The sequence below is a fragment of the Olea europaea genome, unplaced genomic scaffold (genome assembly GCF_002742605.1).
Source record: "Olea europaea var. sylvestris unplaced genomic scaffold, O_europaea_v1 scaffold911, whole genome shotgun sequence".
Taxonomy (NCBI): Eukaryota; Viridiplantae; Streptophyta; class Magnoliopsida; order Lamiales; family Oleaceae; genus Olea; species Olea europaea.
The window spans coordinates 56,094-81,150 of NW_019267589.1; the positions used below are offsets into that span (position 1 = coordinate 56,094).

Here is a 25,057-nt window from a genome sequence, read left to right on the forward strand (position 1 = left end):
CGTGATGAGGATTCCCACCAATGGCTTGATCCTCCAACTAATATAAACTCAGCACATAATACCTTTTGGTTTTCTGGACAAGAGATGTCCCGAAAGATTTTCTCAATAGTACGCAACCACTCTTCAGCTGGCAGAGGGTCTTTCTTGCCATCAAAGGTAGGGGTCGATATCTGCGAAACTGTTCTACCGTCGGAATAGACGGTATATGTGGATATGCCAATGGCACTGGCGGTGCTGGTGGGATTGGTGGAGCTGGAGGTGCAGCCTGAGCAGCCAGGACTTGTTTCAACTCATCAATCTCTCGTCTTAATTCCCTAATTGTCCTTGCTAGTGTCATAGTCCTATATACCATCATAAATGTAATCTCATTCAGGGAAGTCGACAATACTTGCACAATATAGGGAAGAGATTTATAGCTCAAAATCTTTTATTATCATCTAAATAGAATCCTTTAACAGGAATACAAAGCAATAATAGAGCGTCTGACGCTAATCAACAGGAAAACAAAAGGAATCCTACTAGACATCAATAACAATTAAATCTAATAAAATCTACTAAGATTTTGATTATCTATTCATCATCGTTACTAATCCAGCCTCCATGAACCTTATGTTTCTTAGAAGGTTGTGTCTCGTCGTCTGAAATAGGTGGAGGTGCATCATCATGAATGTACATCTCAGTAGGTACACTATCGTCCTCAGGGATCGTGAGTCGGGCCAACTCTCACCGATCAATCAGCTCCATGCAAAAGGCCTCATAGTTAATCTCTCGAGGCAAAGTAGGCACAACAATACCCTATAAATAATCATAAATTGATTCGACAGTCTCCAGCCACTATTCTTGTAAGGTATCAATAAGAAGGCGGGTGGCTCGACGACTAATGACCATATAGCCTAGTTGTCTCACCTCTATCCACCTTACAAGCATCTCCCAAATGTGCTCATGCATATTGTGCGTTGGATTCCACCCGTACACTTCATATTGTCTCATGATCTCACATCGATGAGGCATTAATGAACTCATCTTCCTACCAGTTATTCAAAGTCTAATTAGTGGGTATCTAATAGGTTTTAGTTAATTCTTGAGGACTTAAATAAACATTTAATATGGTCACGTTCTCAAAATAATTTGCAAAATAATGATTATTCACAAAAGGTATTCAGCTCAAACATACATTAATATTCATAAATACATTTCAAATGTTGTATCTGAAATAATTATTCCATAATCATCACATAGATACAAGTATAATCATAAAACATTCTTTACCTCAAAATCGGCATGGTGCGGCTATGGTGGGCATAGTGTTCAAGATCCTCATTAAAAAAGTTTGATCAACTTTATATGTGACACAACACTCCTAAGATATGATTTCTATTGCAAGTATACAGAAAAATAAACCTAGGCTCTAATACCAAGTTGTATTGCCCCGAATTCTCGGAACCCGAAGCATTAAAATAATATTCGTTTCTTTATTTGGTTTGACCCCTTTGACGTTAGCCAAAGTATTTTATAAATCCAAAATAATTTTTTTTATATATAAAAATATAATGGAAGGTAGTTATCCATATAAACTTAGGCAAATGTAGCAAAATTTGATTTTGTAAAAGATTTGAAGGCAAATCGACAATTACGAATTTAACAACAGCGGAAGAAAAATATATTTGGCCTAGCAAATGTCTATTAAAATTTATGAAATTTTTATAGGGACTAAAGCGCCTCAATTTTAACCTGTAAAATTATTTGTAGGGATGAGTACTATAAATAATACTCAGTAGGAAGCACTTAAGTAGATGGTAAAAATATATATTTTCAGAAATGCAAACTTTATTCGATTGTATCACCGTCAATTTCAAGCGAATTGGTGATCAGTCAGCCCGCCGCAGCTTACTAAAACGGGCATAACTTTTTTTTTCAGATAATATTTTTGAGAAATTCTAAAGACCACTATTAGAAGACTCATAGGCTTTTCAAACCCCCCTGATTTTCACTTAAAAAATGTACTATAGGCTCTAATACCAAGTTGTACCGCCCCGAATTCTCGGAACCCGAAGCATTAAAATAATATTCGTTTCTTTATTTGGTTTGACCCCTTTGACGTTAGCCAAAGTATTTTATAAATCCAAAATAATTTTTTATATATATAAAAATATAATGGAAGGTAGTTATCCATATAAACTTAGGCAAATGTAGCAAAATTTGATTTTGTAAAAGATTTGAAGGCAAATCGACAATTACGAATTTAACAACAGCGGAAGAAAAATATATTTGGCCTAGCAAATGTCTATTAAAATTTATGAAATTTTTATAGGGACTAAAGCATTCATATATGTATCACATATAAAAATTTGGGGTTTCGACGATAACGTTTGAAGTATGAAAATATTACTCGAATATGCTAGACAGGAATCTCGAATTCGAGACGACGCAGTTTACTAAAACGGGCATAACTTTTTTTTTTCAGATGATATTTTTGAGAAATTCTAAAGGCCACTATTAGAAGACTCATAGGCTTTTCAAACCCCCCTGATTTTCACTTAAAAAATGCACTATAGGCTCTAATACCAAGTTGTACTGCCCCGAATTCTCGGAACCCGAAGCATTAAAATAATATTCGTTTCTTTATTTGGTTTGACCCCTTTGACGTTAGCCAAAGTATACACTAAACGGTGATTCCATCATGAGAAACACAATAAGGAGTTTAACGCAAACGAAAACATATAAATCTTACATCACTTACAAAAACGTCGAAACACCCCTACCTTAATGTTTGGAGTTTGAATATCCTTTCGTGTCCAAAGGAATAAAATGCAGCGTACTTCTTGCCTTTTCTTTAGAAATTTCAAATTTAAAGTACTTTATGTTGATGAAAGAAAAAAAGGCGAAATAACTTTATGTAGGAGTATAATAGTTTCGACGATAAAACATGGCTAAAGGAGTTGAAATTGAGAAGGCGGTTGAGCATGCCATTCCATTTACACCAGAATTCTGTGTCTGTGCATGAGAGAGAGATGGGATTATAATAAAATGTTACTTATGCGTGTGAGTTGGGGACTTATAAAATAAAAGGGCAGTTTTAATTCAAATTCTAAGCAAAGTGGCAGTGGTAGATGTATTAAAACAAATGGAGGTTACACTCGAGGAAATGGGGGTGGTGGTTATATTTAAAATTGGAGGTTACAAAAGTAAGTGGGGAGGTTAAAATTTAAAATATTGACTTTCAAATGGATATTGAACAGGATGTACAATAGCCTCCAAACTCAATAGCAATTGATGATTATGGTGGTTACTGGTAAGTTGGAATGGTAGTTTTATAAATATTATTTTGGACCATTAAAAGACAAAAACTTCCAAATTAAAATGGCAAAATGGGATAGGGACATGCCATTATAATCCTTTGAATTCATATGGCAGTTTACGGGAATGAAATTGGTTTGTGAGATAATCAAACACTAAATGGTAGTTTTAAGAAAAAGGAAATGAAACTGATTGGCAAAGCAGTTAATGGATTTGGAATTTATTAATATGCAAAGTGGGGGTGGGGGGTGGGAGTGGGGGCTTATGGCCTTTTTGAAATGTTAGTTTTCTAACAATGAGTATGGACGTGCCTTTAGAAATTGTTGGTGGTTATGGTTTTGAAATGTTGATTTTCAACGGATGAACAGGGCACGTAACTTCCCAATGATCAAATGACAAAATTTTTATTTATATAAATATATATCTTTTGATAGTTAACAACAAATAAAATGGAAGTAGCATAACTTTTTTTTTCAGATGATATTTTTGAGAAATTCTAAAGGCCACTATTAGAAGACTCATAGGCTTTTCAAACCCCCCTGATTTTCACTTAAAAAATGTACTATAGCCCAAGTTATACCATTTTCAAATATGAGGACAGAATCTGAAATTTAACCTAGCATAAATTTAAACTTCATACATATTCAATCCAACACCTCTAAATTCTAGTTAACATGCATCATCTATGAAACTAAACAAAATAAACATTAAAACATTTCTAAAAATTGTCATCTAAGTATCCATAAAATGTTTACATAAATGGAAATGTTTACTAGAAATCGAAAGCATTAGAGATCGTCGAACACTTGCCACTATGCCAACCACTGTCATGCCTCGATTTTAACCTGTAAAATTATTTGTAGGGATGAGTACTATAAATAATACTTAGTAGGAAGCACTTAAGTAGATGATAAAAATATATATTTTCAGAAATGCAAACTTTATTCGATTGTATCACCGTCAATTTCAAGCGAATTGGTGATCAGTCAGCCCGCTTACTTTTAGGTTTTGATAACCCCATTTCATTTATCATAATCATCTCTTCATATCTTGTATAAACCACCAACCGATGATTCCATCATGAGAAACACAATAAGAAGTTTAACGCAAACGAAAACATATAAATCTTACATCACTTACAAAAGCGCCGAAACACCTCTACCTTAATGTTTGGAGTTTGAATATCCTTTCGTGTCCAAAGGAATAAACCGAAGCGTACTTCTTGCCTTTTCTTTAGAAATTCCAGATTTAAAGTACTTTATGTTGATGAAAGAAAAAAGGCGAAATAACTTTATGTAAGAGTATAATAGTTTGGGCGATAAAACATGGCTAAAGGAGTTGAAATTGAGAAGGCGGCTGAGCATGCCATTCCATTTACACTAGAATTTTGTGTCTGTGCATGAGAGAGAGATGGGATTATAATAAAACGTTACTTATGCGTGTGAGTTGGGGACTTTTAAAAGAAAATGGCTGTTTTAATTCAAATTCTAAATAATGTGGCGGTGGTAGATGTATTAAAAAAAATGGAGGTTACACTCGAGAAAATGGGGGTGGTGGTTATATTTAAAATTGGAGGTTACAAAATTAAGTGGGGAGGTTAAAATTTAAAATATTGACTTTCAAATGGATATTGAACAGGACGTACAGTAGCCTCCAAACTCAATAGCAATTGATGATTATGGTGGTTAATGGTAAGTTGAAATGGTAGTTTTATAAATAATATCTTGGATCATAAAAAAGACAAACTTCCAAATTCAAATGGCAAAATGGGATAGGAACGTGCCATTATAATCCTTTGAATTCATATGGCAATTTACGGGAATGAAATTGGTTTGTGAGATAATCAAACACTAAATGGTAGTTTTAAGAAAAAGGAAATGAAACTGATTGGCAAAGCAGTTAATGGATTTGGAATTTATTAATATGCAAAGTGGGGGTGGGGGGTGGGAGTGGGGGCTTATGGCCTTTTTGAAATGTTAGTTTTCTAACAATGAGTATGGACGTGCCTTTAGAAATTGTTGGTGGTTATGGTTTTGAAATGTTGATTTTCAACGGATGAACAGGGCACGTAACTTCCCAATGATCAAATGACAAAATTTTTATTTATATAAATATATATCTTTTGATAGTTAACAACAAATAAAATGGAAGTTTATTAAAATGGTAAGTTGGAGTATAAATGATGGATGATAAAACATGCAAGTAATATGTCCAATTTAAAAAATAATAATAATGATAAAATAGTTTACATAATGGAAACCGAAATGGTAGTATTAAAATAAGTGTGTCATAAGAAAAATAATGTAACCAAATTAACATAAAATTTTGTCGGTTAATAGATATTTTAACACCTTGTAAAATTTAAGAAAATCAAGTACGCGAAATTTTACTTTCGTGACCAAAGTTTAATTTGGACTATTAGGAAGTATCGTAACGACATAATAATATGACTCAAATTATATTTGAGTCCCATAAGAAAATTTTATTTTGGAACGAAACAAAATATTTTATTTTTGGTCTCTACATGTGGTGTTAAAAAATTATCAATGACTAATTTCTTTATTTTGCCATAATTTAAAAGGATCACTTGTATTGGAAGACAAAGAGGACAAATTAGATGAAGAAGACGATATTAAATTGAAGTTTGATAAAGAGTTAAATTAGATTTAAATTCCTATACTATTTATTTATTATTTTGTATTTAAATTTGAAACTTATTTTTTCATTAAAAACCTTGAAAAATGTATAACGTTCCTATAAATCTTTTTTAAATGTTTAGTAAGTATTTTTTTAATTATTAAATAATTTTTTGATTTATAAAAAATTAAAATAATATTAAAATAAAAAAACGTTTTTTTTATGCTTTTTCATGCCTAAGTCTTGCCTAAGCTCTCATTGCCGATAACTTGGCCTCAACGCATCGCCACGTATTAAACCTTTTAGAACACTGATTTTAACTCAATATATAAGATATTTAATTTAACTTTTTCTTTCTTCTATTTTTAACTATATAATCTTTAATAACATAATATTACACGTAAATCGAAAACTTCATATTCTTTTATCCCCATCCATTTTTCGAAAGAAAACTATTACCCTATTATATATCCAAATAAAGGGGGTCAAACGAAGGCTAAATCTTCTTTGATAGGGCCACCTAGGCCCAATTAGGTGCCCTGTTTGGACTGGGCCTACGTGGTCCTATCCATCCAGCATTCCTAGGGACGTTTAACGTAATACATTTTCAGTCTTTTATAAGTTATCTTATATATTCACATTACTTTAATTAAAGGAGATATTTTTTATAATGTATTGGAGGAAACTAGAAAATCTTAAGAACCTTGATATATTAATGAAGTGCACCATGACAATCAAGAATCTGAATTTGGTTGAGAAGATTGATAATCAAGTTATTAGTTGTAAAAAAAAAAAGTAAAAATTTTAAAAGATTTATACTAATTAGATAACATCCAGAGTTTTGAAAAGAATCTAAGGGTGTGTTGTCTTCGCGTTTTAATTTTATAGTTTTGAGTCTTGAATTCATCTTGAGTTTTGTATTTTGAGTATGTATTTTGAAATTGTTGAAAATACGTTCTGTTTGACATTTTGATAAATGTTCCTTAAAACAAAAAAAAAATGGAAAACGTGTTCTGAAATTCTTTGAAATTTTGGAAAATGTGTTTCCCACCAGGTCTACCACCATCAACCACCGTCGACAGAAACAACTACCAACACTACCATCGACCAAAATCAACACCATTGTCACCACCATCAACCATCAAAACCACTGCCACCACCAACCATCAACCACTACCACCACCCACACCACTCACCACTGCCAAAATCAACACCACCCACCACCACCATCAACCAATGCCACCACAAACAAACCATTGCAACCACCATCAACATCCATTGTCTCCCAAATCAAAAACAAAAAACCCCCCAAAAGAGAGAGAAGGCAGATTCTGGACAAATTTACAGTGTCAATCACCCATCGCGATGAACTGCAGCCTCTCTCTTCGATCGTCGGCAGAGACAGCCCCAAACCACAGTAGCGTCAGCTTCCTTGGGTCGCGACGCTGTGTTCATAGCAGCATCGCGTCACCACGCTGGTGCTGACACAGGCACATCTCCTTCGTCGCCGATTGAAGTGTGCGACCAAACATAACCCACGTCAATCACCCACAGCCGACATCCAGGAGAGAAGAAGGCAAAGAATGGATTCGAAAAAAGTGATGAAGATTTGGTTTTGTGTTTCAAAAGGAGAATGAAGATTTGGTTTTGAGTTTCAAAAGGCATGTCGCTTTTTTTAAAATTTTATGGAGTTTTGTATAGAAAACAGTCAAAACGACATTTTGGTCGTTTTTCGTTTTCTTCACAATTTTTTTTTTAATTTTTTTTTTTTGCGTTTTCAAAAATGGGTAAGAGAACACGTTTTCACTGTTTTGAAAAATCATAAACAGAAAACTGGCCGAAAACGGAAAAGAGAGCACACCCTAAATTATTACTAAGGTTCATAACATTCTTAGAAATCAAGTAAATGTTCATGAATAAAACAACACACGTAAAGATTTGATTAACGTACCACAACATCATCAAAATGTCTCCTAATTTTTCCTCAAAAGGGTTCTTAAAGATTAATTAATTAAGTGTTAAATAAAATTATATTTGATTCATTTACACGGTTAGAAATTTCGATGTAAACAGTCCTAGCTATCATCTCGTTCAACACGTCGACGTACAGTAGATTTAAGTTCTTACACACTCTAAAGACAATCATAAAACAATAGAATTTCGAAAAGTAAACTTAAAATGCAATATACAAAATATTATAAGTTCACCACCTATTTCATCTAATCACGGCATCAATGCATTAAATAAAGTACATACGACGATCTCAGAAAAGAATTCTGTCGCAGTTGTTTCTCACATTATAAATAATTAGGAAAAACTCTCCAAATTTATATGATAAATTTATAATTCATCCACGGAAAACATATCAATAGGCATTAAATAGAAAATTAATTAATTTATAAATGTTAAATTTTTCATGAACCTCGACTCGATTTGAAATCATTTGTGGCTAAAAAATATCAATGGGCATTAAATAATATTCTGTGTCATGTACATAGCATAATGTTTATCTCTTAATGGAATTTGAAGGCAAAAAATAAATCGTGCAAGTGTTAGAAGTATTTGTGTGTGTCGAATATCCTAGTTGTTCTTTCACATTTTATAACGTTATTAGCCGATTATTGTACTTTCCGCAATTATTAAAGAAAAAAACCTTGTGAAACGACGAAAATTAGCATATATAAGTTTGAATTTTTGTATATTCAGTCGTCTACTCCATCGATAAATAATGTCGTGCCGAACCAACAAATTACTATTGTAGTGACAATACTGATCTACTACGTATTTATATTAATATTATTCAAATGTAAAATCTCTAATTTAAATAAAATTACGTTTTAAAAGACTCTTTAAATTAATATTTTAATTTTCTATAATTAAATTTATTTAAAATATTTTAATTTTCAATGTAGAAAAATTAATAAAACAATCAATAGAAAATTTATTTAAAATAGAAGATAAAAAATAATAAAATTAAATATTAAATATAAAAAACTTGTTGAAAATACTCTAAAATTTCAACCCTCTAAATTCATAAAAATTCTCCACATAGTAGAATATGCACGTTAAAAATAAAAATTATCTCTAAGATACACTAAAAATATATTCAAATAAAACAAGTTTTATTCAACAAAACATAGAACATCACACTTCAAAAGTCAACCATTTCACCAACAACACAGTTATAAGATTCATACACCAATACATATGAACGCATACAAAATACGTTAGACTTCAAAACAATTTCTTTGTATTTTGAGTCTTCTAACCAGAAATCTCAATGGCTTTGACATCAGGCTTCTTCACCTCCACTTTGGGGACAGTTACAGTTAACACACCATTCTCCATGCTGGCCTTAACCTGATCCATTTTTGCATTCTCAGGCAGCCTGAAGCGGCGGAGGAATCGGCCAGAACTCCTCTCCATACGGTGCCAGGTATCATTCTTCTCCTCTTTCTCCCTGCTCCTCTCTCCACTAATTTGCAGTACATTACCTTCCTCAACCTCAACCTTTACTTCCTCTTTCTTCAGCCCCGGAAGATCCGCCTTAAAAACGTGGCCTTCCGGCGTCTCCTTCCAGTCAATCCGAGTGGCAGCGAACTGAGATGTCTCGTTGCAAAGGTCGGAACGAATCTGAGTGGAGAGTGCAGAATTAAACGGCCAGTCTTGAAAAGGGTCGAGAGAAAATGGATCCCATATGTTGCTTCCTCGGCCAAAAACACTTGGAATTAGCGACATGTTTAAGAAAAAATAAGTGAGATTTGGAGAACTTAGATGTAGATTGTAGATTGATCAAACTGTCAGTACGCTAAGAAGTAGATTGCTTGCTGGGAATCGTTGTGCAGCGGGAAATTGGAAGTGGAAGAATTTATAGGAGAGCATATGGTCGAATCTGCAAGTTACATGAAAAATATGGAGAGCTCCAGAGCATTCTTGGAGAAATATTCGTCGTCAAAAACTTTTCCACAAGAAGATATTCTAGAGTAGCCTAGAAATGTAATGTTACCAATTCTAGGTGGCCAAGTGTCCGAACTTTTCTCTCTTTTTTCCCTTCCATTTTTATGTTTGAGCCCGTGAGGCCTAAAAATCAATTAAAATTAATTTTTTTAACGTTTTTTCACTTTCAAAATTGTAATTTTTAAATTTTTTTCACAAATAGAATTCACTTTATTTCTAATGATCAAAAAATTAATTATCAAAATTTCTATCAAACAAACACTATGTTTGGTCCGCTAAAATATCAAATTAAAATTTAAATCAAAATAATTAATTAATTCTTGCAAATTAAATTTTGGATTTTAATTTAAATTAAGTCAAAAATTTATTTTAACTACATATTTTATAAAATTCACAACTTTTAAATCACACATTTGATTAACTTTCATCAAAATTTACGAAAATTTTGATTTTCAAAGGTTTTAACTCAACAGTTAAGGTATTTCAAGTTATTGTTTACTTTAAAGACAGAACATCAAATTCATCTACTCCCTTATTCTTTTCACTTGTATGCCCATTTAGGATCATATGTAAAGGGGGTAAAGAGAGAAGTCAATGGAGAACTATCAAAACCAATGACTTTTCTTTCTTCGTATTCTTAATTGTTGGTTATACCTCCCGTCGGCATTCATAAGAATAGGCTCTTATTATCGGCTATTTTTGGAGTGCCATTTGCGCTCTCCTAGGGTGCAATCGTGGGGAGTGTATTGTTACAATCCAAATAGACCTTATGCTATTTTTTTTCTAATTAATGTAAGGTATTGTTATAATATTGTCAAAAAGATATTGGCTTTTTTTTTTTTTAAAGAATAGATATCATAAAAAATGACTTTTTTTAACAATATGTGATTAAAAATTATGAATAAATTATATATCTTACGTGCAAAATAATTTCAAAATTATTACTTCAAAGAGATTTATGCTGTTTCCATGCCTCCGTGTCTTTACCGCAAGCAAAGAAATTGATGGAAAAACATTCATGTACTAGTTTTAAAGGATTTTATAAACCTATTATCAGAGGATTTACCGGGTGCTTCGCGTGACAAGTGGGTAAAATTTACAAGTGATTTAGTACCAGGAACGGGGCCAATTATCAAGACTCCCTACTAAATAACACCAAAGAAATTGTAGAAGTTGAAAATACAATTACAAAGATGAAAGATAGATCGATGATTTTGCGTATAAATGATTGAAGTTGAATTGTTTAAGAACAAATGACATATTTCGAGAATAGAAGATTTTTTTCAACAAATTGAAGGGAGCTAAGATATTTTATAAGAATGGCTCAAGGTCACGATATCATGAACCGAATGTTAACTCATGTGACATTCTAAAGATGGAATTTTGGAATTGCTATATGGGCACTATAAATTTCTAGTCAATTCATATTTATATCTTTTAGTGTTATTAATGTTTCAACAATTTCATGGATCTAATAATAGAGTTGTTCATCAATATCTGGATCAAATTATTATAGTATTCACTGGCGACGTTATGTTGTACTATAAGGATTAGTAGCAAGAAAAGCAACTCAAAATGGTGTAGGACGCATTGCACATAGAGAAGTTATATCCCAAATTCAAAAATGTGAATTTTTTGTTGATCGAATAGGTTTCCTCAACCATGTTATGGCTTACCATAGAATCAAAGTTGATTCAACTAATTTGGAGGCTGTAAACAAGTGGCCTAGACCATTGAACGTTAATGAAATTTGCCTCATTTTAGGACTAGCGGGCTATTATTAAAGATTCATAGATGTTTTCTCCAAGAAAGCTAGATCGATGACTCATTGATAAGAAAGGCATTAAGTTCTAGTAATAAAAATGTGAATATAGCTTCCAAGATTAGTCTAGTTATAGCAACAATCTTGACAGTACTGACTGGGGTTTATACTTTTTAAAATGGTGTACAACGACCTAATTTTCATCTTTATCTACTAGAATTTTTGAATTTACCAAACTTGTCACCTGATGCTACCAAAAATCGTACCTGTTAATTTCCCGATAGTCTTTCGGTACCTAAAACAAAAGTAACTAGGTATGTTCTCGTCGCCCCTCCAATGCTTAAGTCAGAAAAGGAATTATGTGCGTGAGGCTATAAATTGAGAATAATGAGAACGTACCTGAATAATATCCAAGATTGTTATTTATAGAGGTAGGTAGTGTACTCCTAGTAGGATTGTGCAAATTGGACGGTTTATCTAGTGGACTCCTGTTTGGGAAGAACGTCTTATTCGTAATAGAATTTTATGACCGGTGGTGTTAGAGTTGATAAAGAGTCCTTGGGGGTTTAGGTGTCTGTTTGTCGGCCATATACATATATCTCGAGGACCTCTCAATGAATACTGACCTGATGACATATTCTCGAGAAAGTAAGAAGTGAGTTTCCATGGTCGTGTGAGCAAGTCATCGAGGATTGCATCCTCAAGGATTAAAATAGTCATCGAGGACTACCATATCTCGAGGACCTCTTGGCAGAAAAGTGGGGTGGAACACGTAGGCAGTCCTCAAGGAATAGTTCTCGGGGTTTGCAATATTGGTACTATCACTGGCCCCCGTGCACCCCTCATAGAGTGCGAACTCTGGGATTGGGTGCACATGCTTACAAATACCTCGCCATAGGTCGGTCGTTGGGAAATATGGGCTGACGATAAAGGTCGGTATTGATATGACCATTGCAGAGAGTTGGCTTGGATGAGTGACATGTGTCTCCATGGACAGTCAGAGATGGCGACCTTTGGCCTCCTGTCTTTTTCACCTATAAATACTGTTGTTCACCCCCTCGTTTTTCACTTTTACCCACTATAAATCCAAACTCTGTGAGATCGAACTCGAGCTAAATACTTTGGAACTTCTCAAGTCGTCGGGTAACTCCAGGTAAGGCTTGAGACTCTTAAGTTAGGACTTAAGTTCTTTGAGTAATGTCAAGTAGTGAGGGTTGTGATCTATCTAGTAGCTCGAGTAGTAGCGAGGATGTAGGTACTTCGATAATACCAACGGCTATTTCCCTAGAGGCTACACCCGATGCTCAGGTTAATATGATCTTTGATTATCCCGACGAGCCCTGTAAGTTAAAAGAACATTTAGCTATTGCTGCGGCTAGGGAATATGGCCTTATGCCTATTTGTGACGTTAGATCCCCTAGCCCCGAGGATAGAATTGTTCGATCTTGACGAGGGGAGTTTGTCATTTTTAGGGAGACCCTTAAGGCCGGCTTTAGGTGGCCTCTTCATCACTTTTTTATTACTTTATTGGTCGAGCAGTCCATGTGCCTGGGGCAATTAGTGCCCAATGCCTGGAGAATGCTTGTGTATTTCTTTATAGCTTGTAGGTACTTAGATATCGAGCCAATGTTTACCTTTGACTGGTGTTTGAGCTTAAGAAACATCCTCAGTATACCTGTTTTGATTATCTCTCGATGATAGGAGGGTTTAAGGTCCCAAGGATGGCGAGTTCTCTAAGAGGGTGGAGGGAGGGGTGGTTTTATGTTATTGCTCAAGAACCCAACCCTCCTTTCTGGCCTGATTGGGGGATTCCCGAAGTGAAGAAGTTCTGTGGCGGCCAACTGTATCCAGATGTGTTAGAAGATCATAGGAGGATGCTGGTGGGGCGCAACCCCCTTTTCTCGACGATGTAGGAGATTGGGGAAGAGGTTATAGATCTAGCAGATACTAGAGGCGTCGAGGGTAGGGTTGTTCTTTTGTTTTTCCAAAACAGTTTGATCTAATGCTCGTTCTAAAGTGTGTGTTTTCTGTTCTTGCAGGTATGTCGTTTGATCCTCGAGTCCTCCACAATTTTGTTAACACAAGGGCTGATGCCCTTCCACAGGGCCAGCTTCCGGCAAAGAAAAAGAGTAAGAAGAGGCCTCGATGCTTACTCGAGCAAAGCATGAGAGTGCCTACCGAAACTTCTCGAGCAAAGCCTCAACCCTCGAGTCCCGTGCATTTGAGTCAAAGATCTCCTACTCCTTGAGTCGTTACTTCTTGACCTCCTTTCGAGGTAGTTGATCTCAAGGATGACACTGTTCCTTTGGTGAATTCCCTTATCTAGACTTCGAACGGTGCCACCTTGTTCCCGGTCTTGTTTCCAAATGCAAGGACGAGGTAAAGCTCGAGGACGGGATGAAGGTTCTCGAGCTCCTCACTATGAAGGTAATCCTCGAATATTTGATTTAAGCTTTCAGTTTCTTCCTCGAGATTAATACTCCTTCATTTCTCTTTTAGACGTTGAGTATAGCTCGAGGACTATCTCTTCAGGGAATTGAGGAGGCCAAGAGAGCGGCTGGGGTGGAGACCTCAATGGCTTCTAAGGACAGGAGGATCCTTGAGCTCGAGGCTTTGTTTAAAGAGTGTGATAACCTAAAGAGGGAGGCTACGAAGGCTCGAGACGACCTTGGTGTTGCAAAGGACGAGGATGAGGCCGAGGATGCGAGGTTCAAACTTCTGCAAAAGATAAAAGAGTTCAAGGGCAAGCTCGCGGAAGTTAAGGAGAAGGTCTGATGTGATACGGGTTTCGCCAAAATGAACCAAAGCATTGGGGTTTGATTGGAAGAAACCTAAACCAAGTTCGAGTCTTCGGGAAGCTAATACGGATGGCACAATTGATGGATCGAGGCATGGAGCATACTATGTTGAAGTCCATGAGCTAAGTGACAACTTTTGTGTTGGGGTCGAAGTCCGAAAGCCTATGAAACAACATGATTCAAGCAGCCGAAGAAGAGACCAAACTATAACTCCATGTGACCGCACCGTGTCGTAGGCATGCGGTTGCACAGGTGGCTAGCGAAACTCGAGAGGCGGCAACATCTTCAACCATGCGACCGCACCAAGTTCTACAGTGCGAAGACGTAAATTTTCAATTTTTACGAAATTTTAATTTGATTTAATTTCTTATTTTTGGCAAGTTTCATTATTTTAGGACTCTAGAATTTCGTGGTTTCCTAGTTTCCTCGAGTAGCATAAATTATTTTCTATCTTTCATTATTGAACAGACTTTGATTTGAGAATTAATTCAGAAATGCGATTTTTTCTTCGAGACTTTGAACTTATCAAGGGATCCAGTTGGGATTTCTTGTGGCATTCGCAACCTTGGGTGAGGTTATTAAATTATGTAATTAGGAGGTCTTGGATTTAATATATCGTTGGCTGCCTAATTCATTGTTTAGGAATTAAATCCGTAAATTTAGAATCAAATTGGCGTTCTTGGGATTGGTGTTACTCTCATGTGGGTTCGATAGTGTTCGTTGCTATCCAGGTTTGCATCAGGTGGCATCAGAGCTTAGGCTTCAAGTTCGAAGTTATATCTTTCAATTTGTGTTGAGTCAGTTTCGTTGTTTTCATTTCGTTCTTGTGTACTTCGTTAGAGTCTTATTTTAGATCCGTCAAAATACAAAAAATAAAAAATAAAAAAATTCAAAGTTGTTTTTCGGGTTCATCTAGAGTCCAAATTCAATTCCGTCTGTTATGTTAGTGTCCTAATCGTTTTCCCTTTGTAAGAGTCCACAAAAAAAAAAAAAAAAAAACTGTTCACGTCCGTACCATCGTCACTGTTTAGCTGTCAGAAAAATTTTTTTTAGTCCCTCCAAAAAATTTATTTATTGTCTTAGTCCTTTAACTTCCTGATTATTGAGTCTTGAACAATTAATTATTATTTCACGAGTTTAAAGCCACCTATTGTTCTTGAGAACACTAAACGGAGGCAATTGAGAGGTAAAAAGCTGAGTGGTGAGATTATTTGAGGAAAAAAAACTAAATTGATTGATTTCCGAGCGATATAAAAGTAAGGCATATAAAATTTAGTATTTAGGATGTCTTGCAGCGAAGGGTCAAACTGAAGTCGGGTTGGTGCTTGAACAAATATGCCAGAGGATGTGATGTGTAGGTTTGAGCGAATGTTGAAGGATATGGGTGATAGGATAGAAAAGATTGACACATCGGTTACCAATTTGCGTATGGAACAAACGGGTTGAGGTGCCTAATACTAGGAAACCGGGACGGCGGGAACCGAGGGTGGAATTTCATGATGAATTTGGTTATGGTGGTGATGTGGATGACATTGGGTTCAATGGAGTTGAATTGGGTGGAATGAGGAATAAAGGAGATAGGTTTGAACGTCGAGGTCGAAATAATTATGGAGATGACGTGGATGGAGGTATGGGCAACATCAAAATTTCCATTCCGCCATTTAAGGGTAGGAGTGACTTGAAGGCGTATCTAGAATGGGAGTAAAAGTTGGAGCTTATCTTTGTGTGTTATAATTATTCGGAGGAGAGAAAAATGAAGCTTGCAGTTTTGGAGTTCACTGATTACGCCATCACTTGGTGGGATCAGGCGATCACTTCAAGGCGAAAGAATGGGGAAAGACCAATCCGAACATGGGATGAGTTGAAGGCAGTTATGAGGAAGAGGTTTGTACTAGCCATTACCATTGGGAGCTTTATCAACGGTTGCAGGGGTTGTACCAAGGGTCAAGAAGTGTGGAGAATTACCACAAAGAAATGGAAATTTTAATTATTCGGGCTAATGTAGAGGAGGACCGGGAAGCCACCATGACACGTTTCTTGAATGGGATGAACCGGGACATTGCTAATGTGGTTGAGTTGCAACACTATGTAGAACTTGAAGACATGTTGCATGTGGCGATGAAAGTGGAGCGGCAATTGAAGAGGAAAGGTCCGGCTAGGACTCCATCGGGTCATAATTCATCTTGGAAGCCTAGAGGGGAAGAAGAAAGGGTTGATGAGGCTATGGCAAACAATAAAACCGGCACACCAAAGGCGAATAAAGAGGTTGTTGGAAATACTACAAACAAGATGGGTTCACAAAATACTAGGAGTCCGGACATTACGTGCTTCAAATGTTTAGGGAAGGGGTACATTGCATCTCAATGTCCAAATAAAAGAGCAATGATTTTGAGTGCCCACGGGGAAGTGGTTAGTGATAGCGATGGAGATGGGATGCCCGAGCTAGAGGATGTTAGTGGTGGTGAAGTGGTGGAGTATCTGGTAGATGGTGAAGCACTTGTGGTTATGCGCTCACTCAACACTCAAATCAAGGTGGAAGGAGATGAGCAACAACGGGAAAACATCTTCCATACTCGATGCCATGTTACAAACAAGGTATGTGTGTTAATAATTGATGGGTGATGTTGTACAAACGTTGCTAGTACTAGGTTGGTTGAAAAATTATGTTTAACTACAATTAAACACCCTAGGCCATACAAATTACAATGGTTAGATGACCGTGGAGAGGCTAAGGTGAATAAACAAGTAGTTGTTAATTTTTCTATTGGGAGTTATAAGGACGAGATGTTGTGTGATGTGGTGCCTATGGATGCGGGTCATATTTTGTTAGATAGGCCATGACAATATGATCGAAGGGTAAGGCATGATGGGTTTAAAAATTGGTATAGCTTTGAAATGGGTGGAAAATCTATTTTGCTTGTACCAATGACGCCGCAACAAGTGTATGATGATCAAGTGAGGTTGAGAGGTGAGAATGTGAGAAAAAATACAGATAAACAAAATGAGAGCTCGAGAGAAACTGAAGAGGTGGCTAGGAGTGATATAAATTGAGTGGGGCCACAAGAAAGAAAAGAACGAGCACTTAAGCGGAGAGAAAATTATGAAGCGAGTTTCTTCGTGAAAAAATGTGAGTCTGAGCGGGAGTTGGAGAAGTCTAACACATTCCTCCTTATTTTGTATAACTCTTTGATGCAGGACTATGAGACGTTGATGCATTCGGATTTTCGTAAAGGGATAACACCTTTTGAATATCCAATCGATGCATCGCATTTGGAGAGCATCATGAACTTCGACGATGAGACTATCTTTCATGGCATTACGGGGTTCAAAAATATCAATCAAGGAGTGGACAAGGGGCCAAGTATTTGAACCAGGTGCAGATTTGAGGTCGAATCCTCTCAAATAGGGAGGGGATCATGTGATACGGGTTTCACCAAAATGAACCAAAGCATTGGAGTTTGATTGGTAGAAACCTAAACCAAGTTCGATCTTCGGGAAGCTAATACGAGTGGCACAATTGATGGATCGAGGCACGGAGCATACTATGTTGAAGTCCATGAGCTAGTGACAACTTTCGTGTTGGGGTCGAAGTCCGGAAGCCTATGAAACAACGTGATTCAAGCAGCCGAAGAAAGGATCAATCCATAACTCCATGTGACCGCACCGTGTCGCAGGCATGCGGTCGCACAGGTGGCTATCAAAACTCGAGAGGCGGCAACATCTTCAACCATGCGACCGCACCAAGTTCTACCATGCGGTCGCATGGGCAAAACCGAAGACGCGAATTTCCAATTTTTGCGAGAATTTTAATTTGATTCAATTTCTTATTTTTGATAAGTTTCATTATTTTAGGACTCTAGAATTTCGTGGTTTCCTTGTTTCGTAGGGTAGTATAAATTATTTTCTATCTTTCATTATTGAACAGACTTTGATTTGAGAATTAATTCAGAGAGGCAATTTTCTTCCAAACCTTTGTTTTTCGGGACTTTGAACTTATCAAGGGATCCGGTTGGGATTTCTTGTGGCGTTCGGAACCTTGGGTGAGGTTCTTAAATTGTGTAATTAGGAGGTCTTCGATTTAATATATCGTTGGTTCCCTAATTTATCGTTTAGGAATTAAATCCGTAAACTTCGAATCAAATTGGCGTTCTTGGGATTGGTGTTACTCTCGTGTAGGTTCGATAGTGTTCGTTGCTATCTGGGTTCGCATCAAGGTCTGGTAGGAGTTCAAAACCTCCGAGGACCGTGACAAGACTAAGGATGAGTACGCGTTGGGGGCGTACTTCCACGCTCTCAAGGAGGCCCGGGCCTTCCTCCATGCGAATTTACTCGACGTCACCCCAGATGACCTAAAGACGGTGCCTTCTATCGCCGATACTCTAGAGCTCTTGGGGTCGGAGGATGGAGGAGCAGGTGGGGACGATGATGAGGAAGGCCTTGATGACGACGTGCAGAATGACATCCACAACCTCGACCCTCTCCTTGGTCATATAGGATAGTGTCCCCACCTCAATCTCTTATTTGTAATTTTGGACAAGTTTTTTGCTCGATGATTATAAAACATTTTTGCTAGTGAATGAACATCTCCTTCATGTATAATTTTGACGTACTCGAGGCCACACACATCTCGAGCACACTAAATTTATAAAAGATGTAATTTTGCATGTGATGTCCTCAGGTTATTATTCTCGAGCATCTAGTTTTTAGGCATTGCCTTTCCTATAATCTCGAGCATAAAAAATCTTTAACTCTTAGAGACATCCTCGAGCATATTAAATTTAAAAGGATATTATCTCGCAAGTGATGTCCTCGATATAACATCATCGAGCAATATTTTTAGTGTAAGAGTAGCCTAGTATAATGATTGATGACTCTTGTTCGTATTCGTCTCGAGGACTATTCAGGTTTGGGAACTATATTGGTGTTCCCTTTGTTGAGGCCTTGGAGGACGTATACCAAACACCACAAGGAATGGGACACCTGCAGTCACCATTAACCTGAGGAATGGTATCACTCATCGAGGACATTCGTCATTGTATGTCTCGAGCACGCTACTCGTGTATTTCGTTTTGAAGATTTAGGGGGAGCAATGCGACTGACCACATCCCAGGGGCATGCAAGGTGGCGCTGCATGTGATATCTTGACGACATGGAGCAAGATCATGTCACGAGGACTCCAGTGCTTGAGGACATAAAGTCAAACCGTATCTCGAGGACATGGGTTTAGGTGATATCTTGAGGACACTTAGTTGGACCACATCTCAAGGACTTTCAGTGAAAAACTCTCGAGGACACAGATTCAAATCATATCTCAAGGACACTGAGGATGTTAATTCTCGAGCCTTGTCAATCGAAGCCGTTTGTAGATCTAGGTGTTGATGTGTTCGGGCATATCGCGTTGCTCGGGATTTTCTCTTGGTGTTATTTTATGAATCAAAGCTTCTTATGGACAGGGCATGGCTTTGTACGCTTGCACAGGGCAAGGCTTTTTGTGCTTGCGTGGGGCAAGACTTTTAGTACTTGTATGGGGCACGGCTTTGTGTGCTTGCACGGGACAAGGCTTTTAGGTGCTTGAGCAGGACAAGGCTTTTTGTTGCTTACTCGGGGGCAACGCTTTTTGTGGCTTACTCGGGGGCAAGGCTATGTGTGCTTGCACGGGGCAAGGTTTTTAGTGCTTGCGCGGGGCAAGACTTTTAGATGCTTGCGCAGGATAAGGATTTTTATTGCTTGCTCGAGGCAAGACTTTTTGTTGCTTGCTCGGGGACAAGGCTTTGTATGCTTGCACGAGGCAAGGCTTTTAGTGCTTGCGCGGGGCAAGGCTTTTTTTTGTAATGTGATATATCATCGAATTTAACTTTAGCTGTAATATACTTTATAAATGAACTTAGCACGTAGGCTTGAAAAAAATAGTCTTGGCACGTAGGCTAGACAAATGATAAAAAATTGATTTGGCACGCAAACCTTATTAATGATAAAAATTGACTTGGCACGTAGGCGTTATTAATGATAAAGAATTGATTTGGCACGTAGGCCTTATTTCTGAAACATGGTGGAGTGAGTTACTTGTAATATACCTTTAAGTTTTTGGCATTCCATGGTCTTGGGAGTGGTCTTCCCGAAGTATCCTTCAAACTGTATGCACCTCCTAGGAGTTGTCGTATGACATCAAAGGGCTCTTTTCAAACTGGATCGAGTTTTTTCGGAGCATGACCAGCGGCTTTGGCCCTTCTTAACACCAAATCTCCAGCTCTGAATCTTCATGGCCTTACCTTTCTATTGAAATATTTTGCTGCTCTGTCTTGGTAAGAGGCCATTCTTAAGGCTGCCTGATCGCGAACTTCTTCCAAGAGGTCGAGATGTTCGGTGGTGCGCCCTGCTTCTTCGAGTTCAAGTCTTCTTTTACTGGGTAACCTTATTTCAATGGGAATGGTAGCTTCGATTCCGAAAGCTAACATGAAGGGGGTCTCCCCAGTGGCAGTCATGTGGGATGTTCTGTAAGTCCAAAGTATGGAGGGCAACTCGTCGGACCAGGCACCTCTTGCATCTCCAATCCTGGATCAGAGGTCTTGCAATATAATCGGATTGGTGACTTCGGCTAGACCATTACTTTGGGGATGAGAACTGATCTCAAATCTCTATAGAGGAGTTTTAACTGCTTTGAGCTGTTTAGGAGAGATCCCCATTTTAGTGAGAGCCTCCTGCGAAAGTATATTTGCTGCACTCCCATTATCAACTAGAATCCTCTTTACTTCGAAATTAGCCACAATTGCAAAGACGACCAAGTCATCGTCATGAGGATATGATACTCCTTCCAAATCTCTTGCTCCAAAGGTAATATCTTTGAGTTTATCATGGGATTTCTTTGAGGTATGAGCAGTTGGCGGGCATATTACTTTCGCCTACTACTGTGTCTCCTCAGATATTATGCCTCCAATGATGATAATAATGGTCCCGACAGTGGGTTGAGCATTTCTTCCGGCTCCAGGATCTTTCCGATTGTCACGGTCATTCCTCGGGCGTTTATTATAACCAATATAATTCCTTAACAGCCCTCTTTTAATAAGGGCTTCAATTTCCCGCTGCAAGGCTTGACAATCCTCCGTGGTATGCCCATGATATCAATGAAATTCACAATACTTGCTCCTATCTCTTGTGTTCGGGGACAACTTCATTCTCTAAGGTCACCTCAACTCTTTCATATCTTTGATCTCCATTAAGATATTTACCTTCGAGGTGTTCAACCGGGTGAGAGGCTCTGGTGGCCCTTCATTCTTGCCCTTTTCCCGAGGATGCTCTTGTCCAAAAATGAGATCATGTTGCTTCCTGCTCTCGTTCTTTTCATGGGAAGGACCAGATCTCCTTGGATTCAGCATTTCCTCCATATTAATGTATTTTTCAGCTCGGGGTGAGGAGCTCGATCACTGTTTGTGGTCGGGTCTTTGATAAGGACATCTTGAAGACTTCACACCTTATGGCGTATATGAGGGCAGAGACAGCCGCCGTAAGAAGAATATTTCAATTTGTTGAGCTGGGAATATGACAATATCTCTGGCGTGAATGGGGTCTTAGGGGTAAAACCCGTTGGCCCCCGAGTATTCCGTTGCAGGCCAGCTGTAATTCCTTCTTGAACGATTCGGGCAATCTCTCCAAAATTCATAGCAACCGACCTCGAGCCCTAGGCCATATTATAAATACCCGAGGTTCCTACTCCGCTAATTGCGGGGTTTGGTGGTCAGTCTTAAGCACCAGCCATAAAAGCACCATGCTCTGCCTACGTAGCTCTTCGAAGGCTTCAGTTGTGACGATTGCTTGTTAGGGTGCGGGCACTTCTGACGACTCTTCTTGAGGAGCCAGTTGATCTTCAGTAGGATGAGGGACGGAAGCGGATGAGCTTGCGGGAGGAAGACTTGATCGCGTGTTAACCATGACTTTTGGCAGCGTTTTCCACAGAAGGTGCCAATGATGCTACCAAAAATCGTACATGTTGATTTCCCGAACTTGAGGAGTTTGAATGAGCACAATCGTAGTTTTTCAGTACCTGAAACAAATACAACAAGATATGTTCTCGTCACCCCTCCGATACTTAAGTCAGAAAGGAAATTATGTGCATGAGGTATAAACTTAGAATAATGTGAATGTACCTGAATAATGTCCAAGATTGGTGTTTATAGAGGTAGGTAGTGTACTCCTAGTAGGATTGTGCCTGTTGGACGTATTTATCCAATAGAGTCCTGTTTGAGAAGAATGTCTTATTCGTAATAGAATTTTATGATAGGTGGTGTTAGAGTTGATAAAGAGTCCTCGGGGGTTTAGGTGTCTGTTCGTCAACCATATACATATATATCGAGGACCTCTCAATGAATACTTACCCGAGGACATATTCTCAAGAAAGTAAGAGGTGAGTTTCCATAGTCATGTGAGTAAGTCCTCGAGGATGCAATCCTCGAGGATTAAAATAGTCATCGAGGACTAACATATCTCGAGGACCTCTTGGCAGAAAAGTGGGGCGGAACACGTAGGCGGTCCTCGAGGAATAGTCCTCAGGGTTTGGAATATTGGTACTATCACCACCTAATGAACATGGCTAACTAATTGCTTTGAAGTAAAGCATATTTTGTCCAATTGAATTAAGGATAATTAGCACAAAATATTCACATTGTTTGCACTCCTTGTACAAATCATCCCTATCGTTTCAAACCTGACAATTGCACCTTCATTTCAATATTTTCTTGCGGAGTTGGACCTTTCCATCTCTTTTTGTCAATTCCTTCAATCAAATATGAATAATTGGTGCAAAACTTTGCATTCACTGCACAAAAAATCCATACCATTTATTTTCTCCATTAAAACATTGTAAAATCACCAATTCACCCTCCTCTTTAAATAAATAAAAAGAAAAGAGATAAATAACATAAAAAATAAATTACTGTCGATAGAGTTCCAACTTTTAAAAAAATTATAAACAAATCTCACGTAAAATAATTTAAAAAATACTCACAAAATAAAAAAATACTTCATCTTCCTATTAAACCCCACCTATCCTCCACCATCACCAAAATAAGTAAAAACTGTGTGAGAAGTGTAAAAAGTAGTAAGAAAAGAATTTAACTATTTTTCCGTAATTATGTTTCGTTTACAAATATCGTTTTGTTTTCAGCATAGTTACAATAATTTATTTTTATTTTTATTTATTTTAAAAAATGTAGCTATTTTTAGCAATTTATTGTTTCTATCTTATTGTTGCTAATTACACACTTCATTAACTTTTAAATTTTGCTCTAATTTTGTTCCAATTACCTTTGCCTCAGAATGATTTCTCTAAAAAAATCCAAAACTCTAGATAGGATATACTCCTTAAAAATAAAAATTATCTCGAGAGTACTACAAAAATATATACAAATAAAACAAGTTTTAGAAGCTGTTTGGCCCCCATTACGGGGAAAATTTAATGTATAGAATAGTGTTTTTTGAAAAATGAGTGGTTGAAAAAGAAAGAAAAATTTTCGATTTACGTGTAATATTATTTTATGGAAGATTGTGTGGTTAAAAATAGGAGAGAGAAAAATAGAATGTAATGTAATGAAAATCAAACAAGGGCTTATTCAACAAACATAGATAATTACACTTCAAAAGTCAACCATTTCACCCAAAAACACAGTTGTGAAATAACATGCACCAATTCATATGCACGCATACAAATACGTGAGCCTTCAAATCAATTTCTTGATGTTTATCGTCTTTAACCAGAAATCTCAATGGCTTTGACATCAGGCTTCTTCACCTCCTCTTTGGGCACAGTTACAGTTAGCACACCATTCTCCATGCTGGCCTTAACCTGATCCATTTTCGCATTCTCCGGCAGCCTGAACCGCCGGAGGAATTTGCCAGAACTCCTCTCCATACGGTGCCAGGTATCATTCTTCTCCTCTTTCTCCCTGCTCCTCTCGCCACTAATCTGCAGTATGTTACCTTCCTCAACCTCAACCTTTACTTCCTCTTTCTTCAGCCCCGGAAGGTCGGCCCTAAATACGTGGCCTTCCGGCGTCTCCTTCCAGTCAATCCTAGTGGCAGCAAACTGAGATGTCTCGTTGGAAAGGTCGGAACGAATCTGAGTGGACAGGGCAGAACTGAACGGCCAGTCTTGAAAGGGGTCGAGAGAAAATGGATCCCAGATATTGTTTCGTCGGCCAAAAACACTTGGAATTAGCGACATTTTTCCGAAAAATTAAATGGAAGATTTACATAATTTAGTTGTAGATTGTAGTGTGATCAAACTGTGAGAAAACTAAATATTGTTCGATGGAACTCGTCGTGATGTAGAAAATTGGAAGTGGAAGAATTTATAGGAGAGCATACGGTTGAATGTGCAAGTTACATGAAAAATATGGAGAGTTCGCGAGCATTCGGGGAGAAATATCCATCTTCAAAAACTTTTCCACAATAAGATATTCTAGAGCAGCCTAGAAATGTTTGTTTAATATTACCAATTTTAGGTGGACACGTGTCTTAACTCCACCCCCACCCGCCTTCTCATTTTTTAGGTTTTAGCCTTTGTTTGGTACGCTAAAACATCAAATTTAAATTTAAATCAAAATAAATAATTAAT

General features: G+C 37.4%; 2 protein-coding genes across 2 annotated transcripts; both read right to left on the reverse strand.

Annotated features, from left to right (window-relative positions):
• Window positions 1–9,035: 9,035 nt before the first annotated feature.
• LOC111392281 (17.3 kDa class I heat shock protein-like) lies at window positions 9,036–9,821 on the reverse strand. Its single transcript, XM_023017587.1, has one exon. It carries the CDS (start codon window positions 9,670–9,672, stop codon window positions 9,199–9,201), a length of 474 nt encoding a protein of 157 aa, XP_022873355.1. The 5' UTR covers window positions 9,673–9,821; the 3' UTR covers window positions 9,036–9,198.
• Window positions 9,822–24,074: 14,253 nt separating this feature from the next.
• Window positions 24,075–24,812, reverse strand: LOC111392276 (18.5 kDa class I heat shock protein-like). Its single transcript, XM_023017578.1, has one exon. The coding sequence runs from the start codon at window positions 24,662–24,664 to the stop codon at window positions 24,191–24,193; it is 474 nt and encodes a 157-aa protein (XP_022873346.1). The 5' UTR covers window positions 24,665–24,812; the 3' UTR covers window positions 24,075–24,190.
• Window positions 24,813–25,057: the final 245 nt, after the last annotated feature.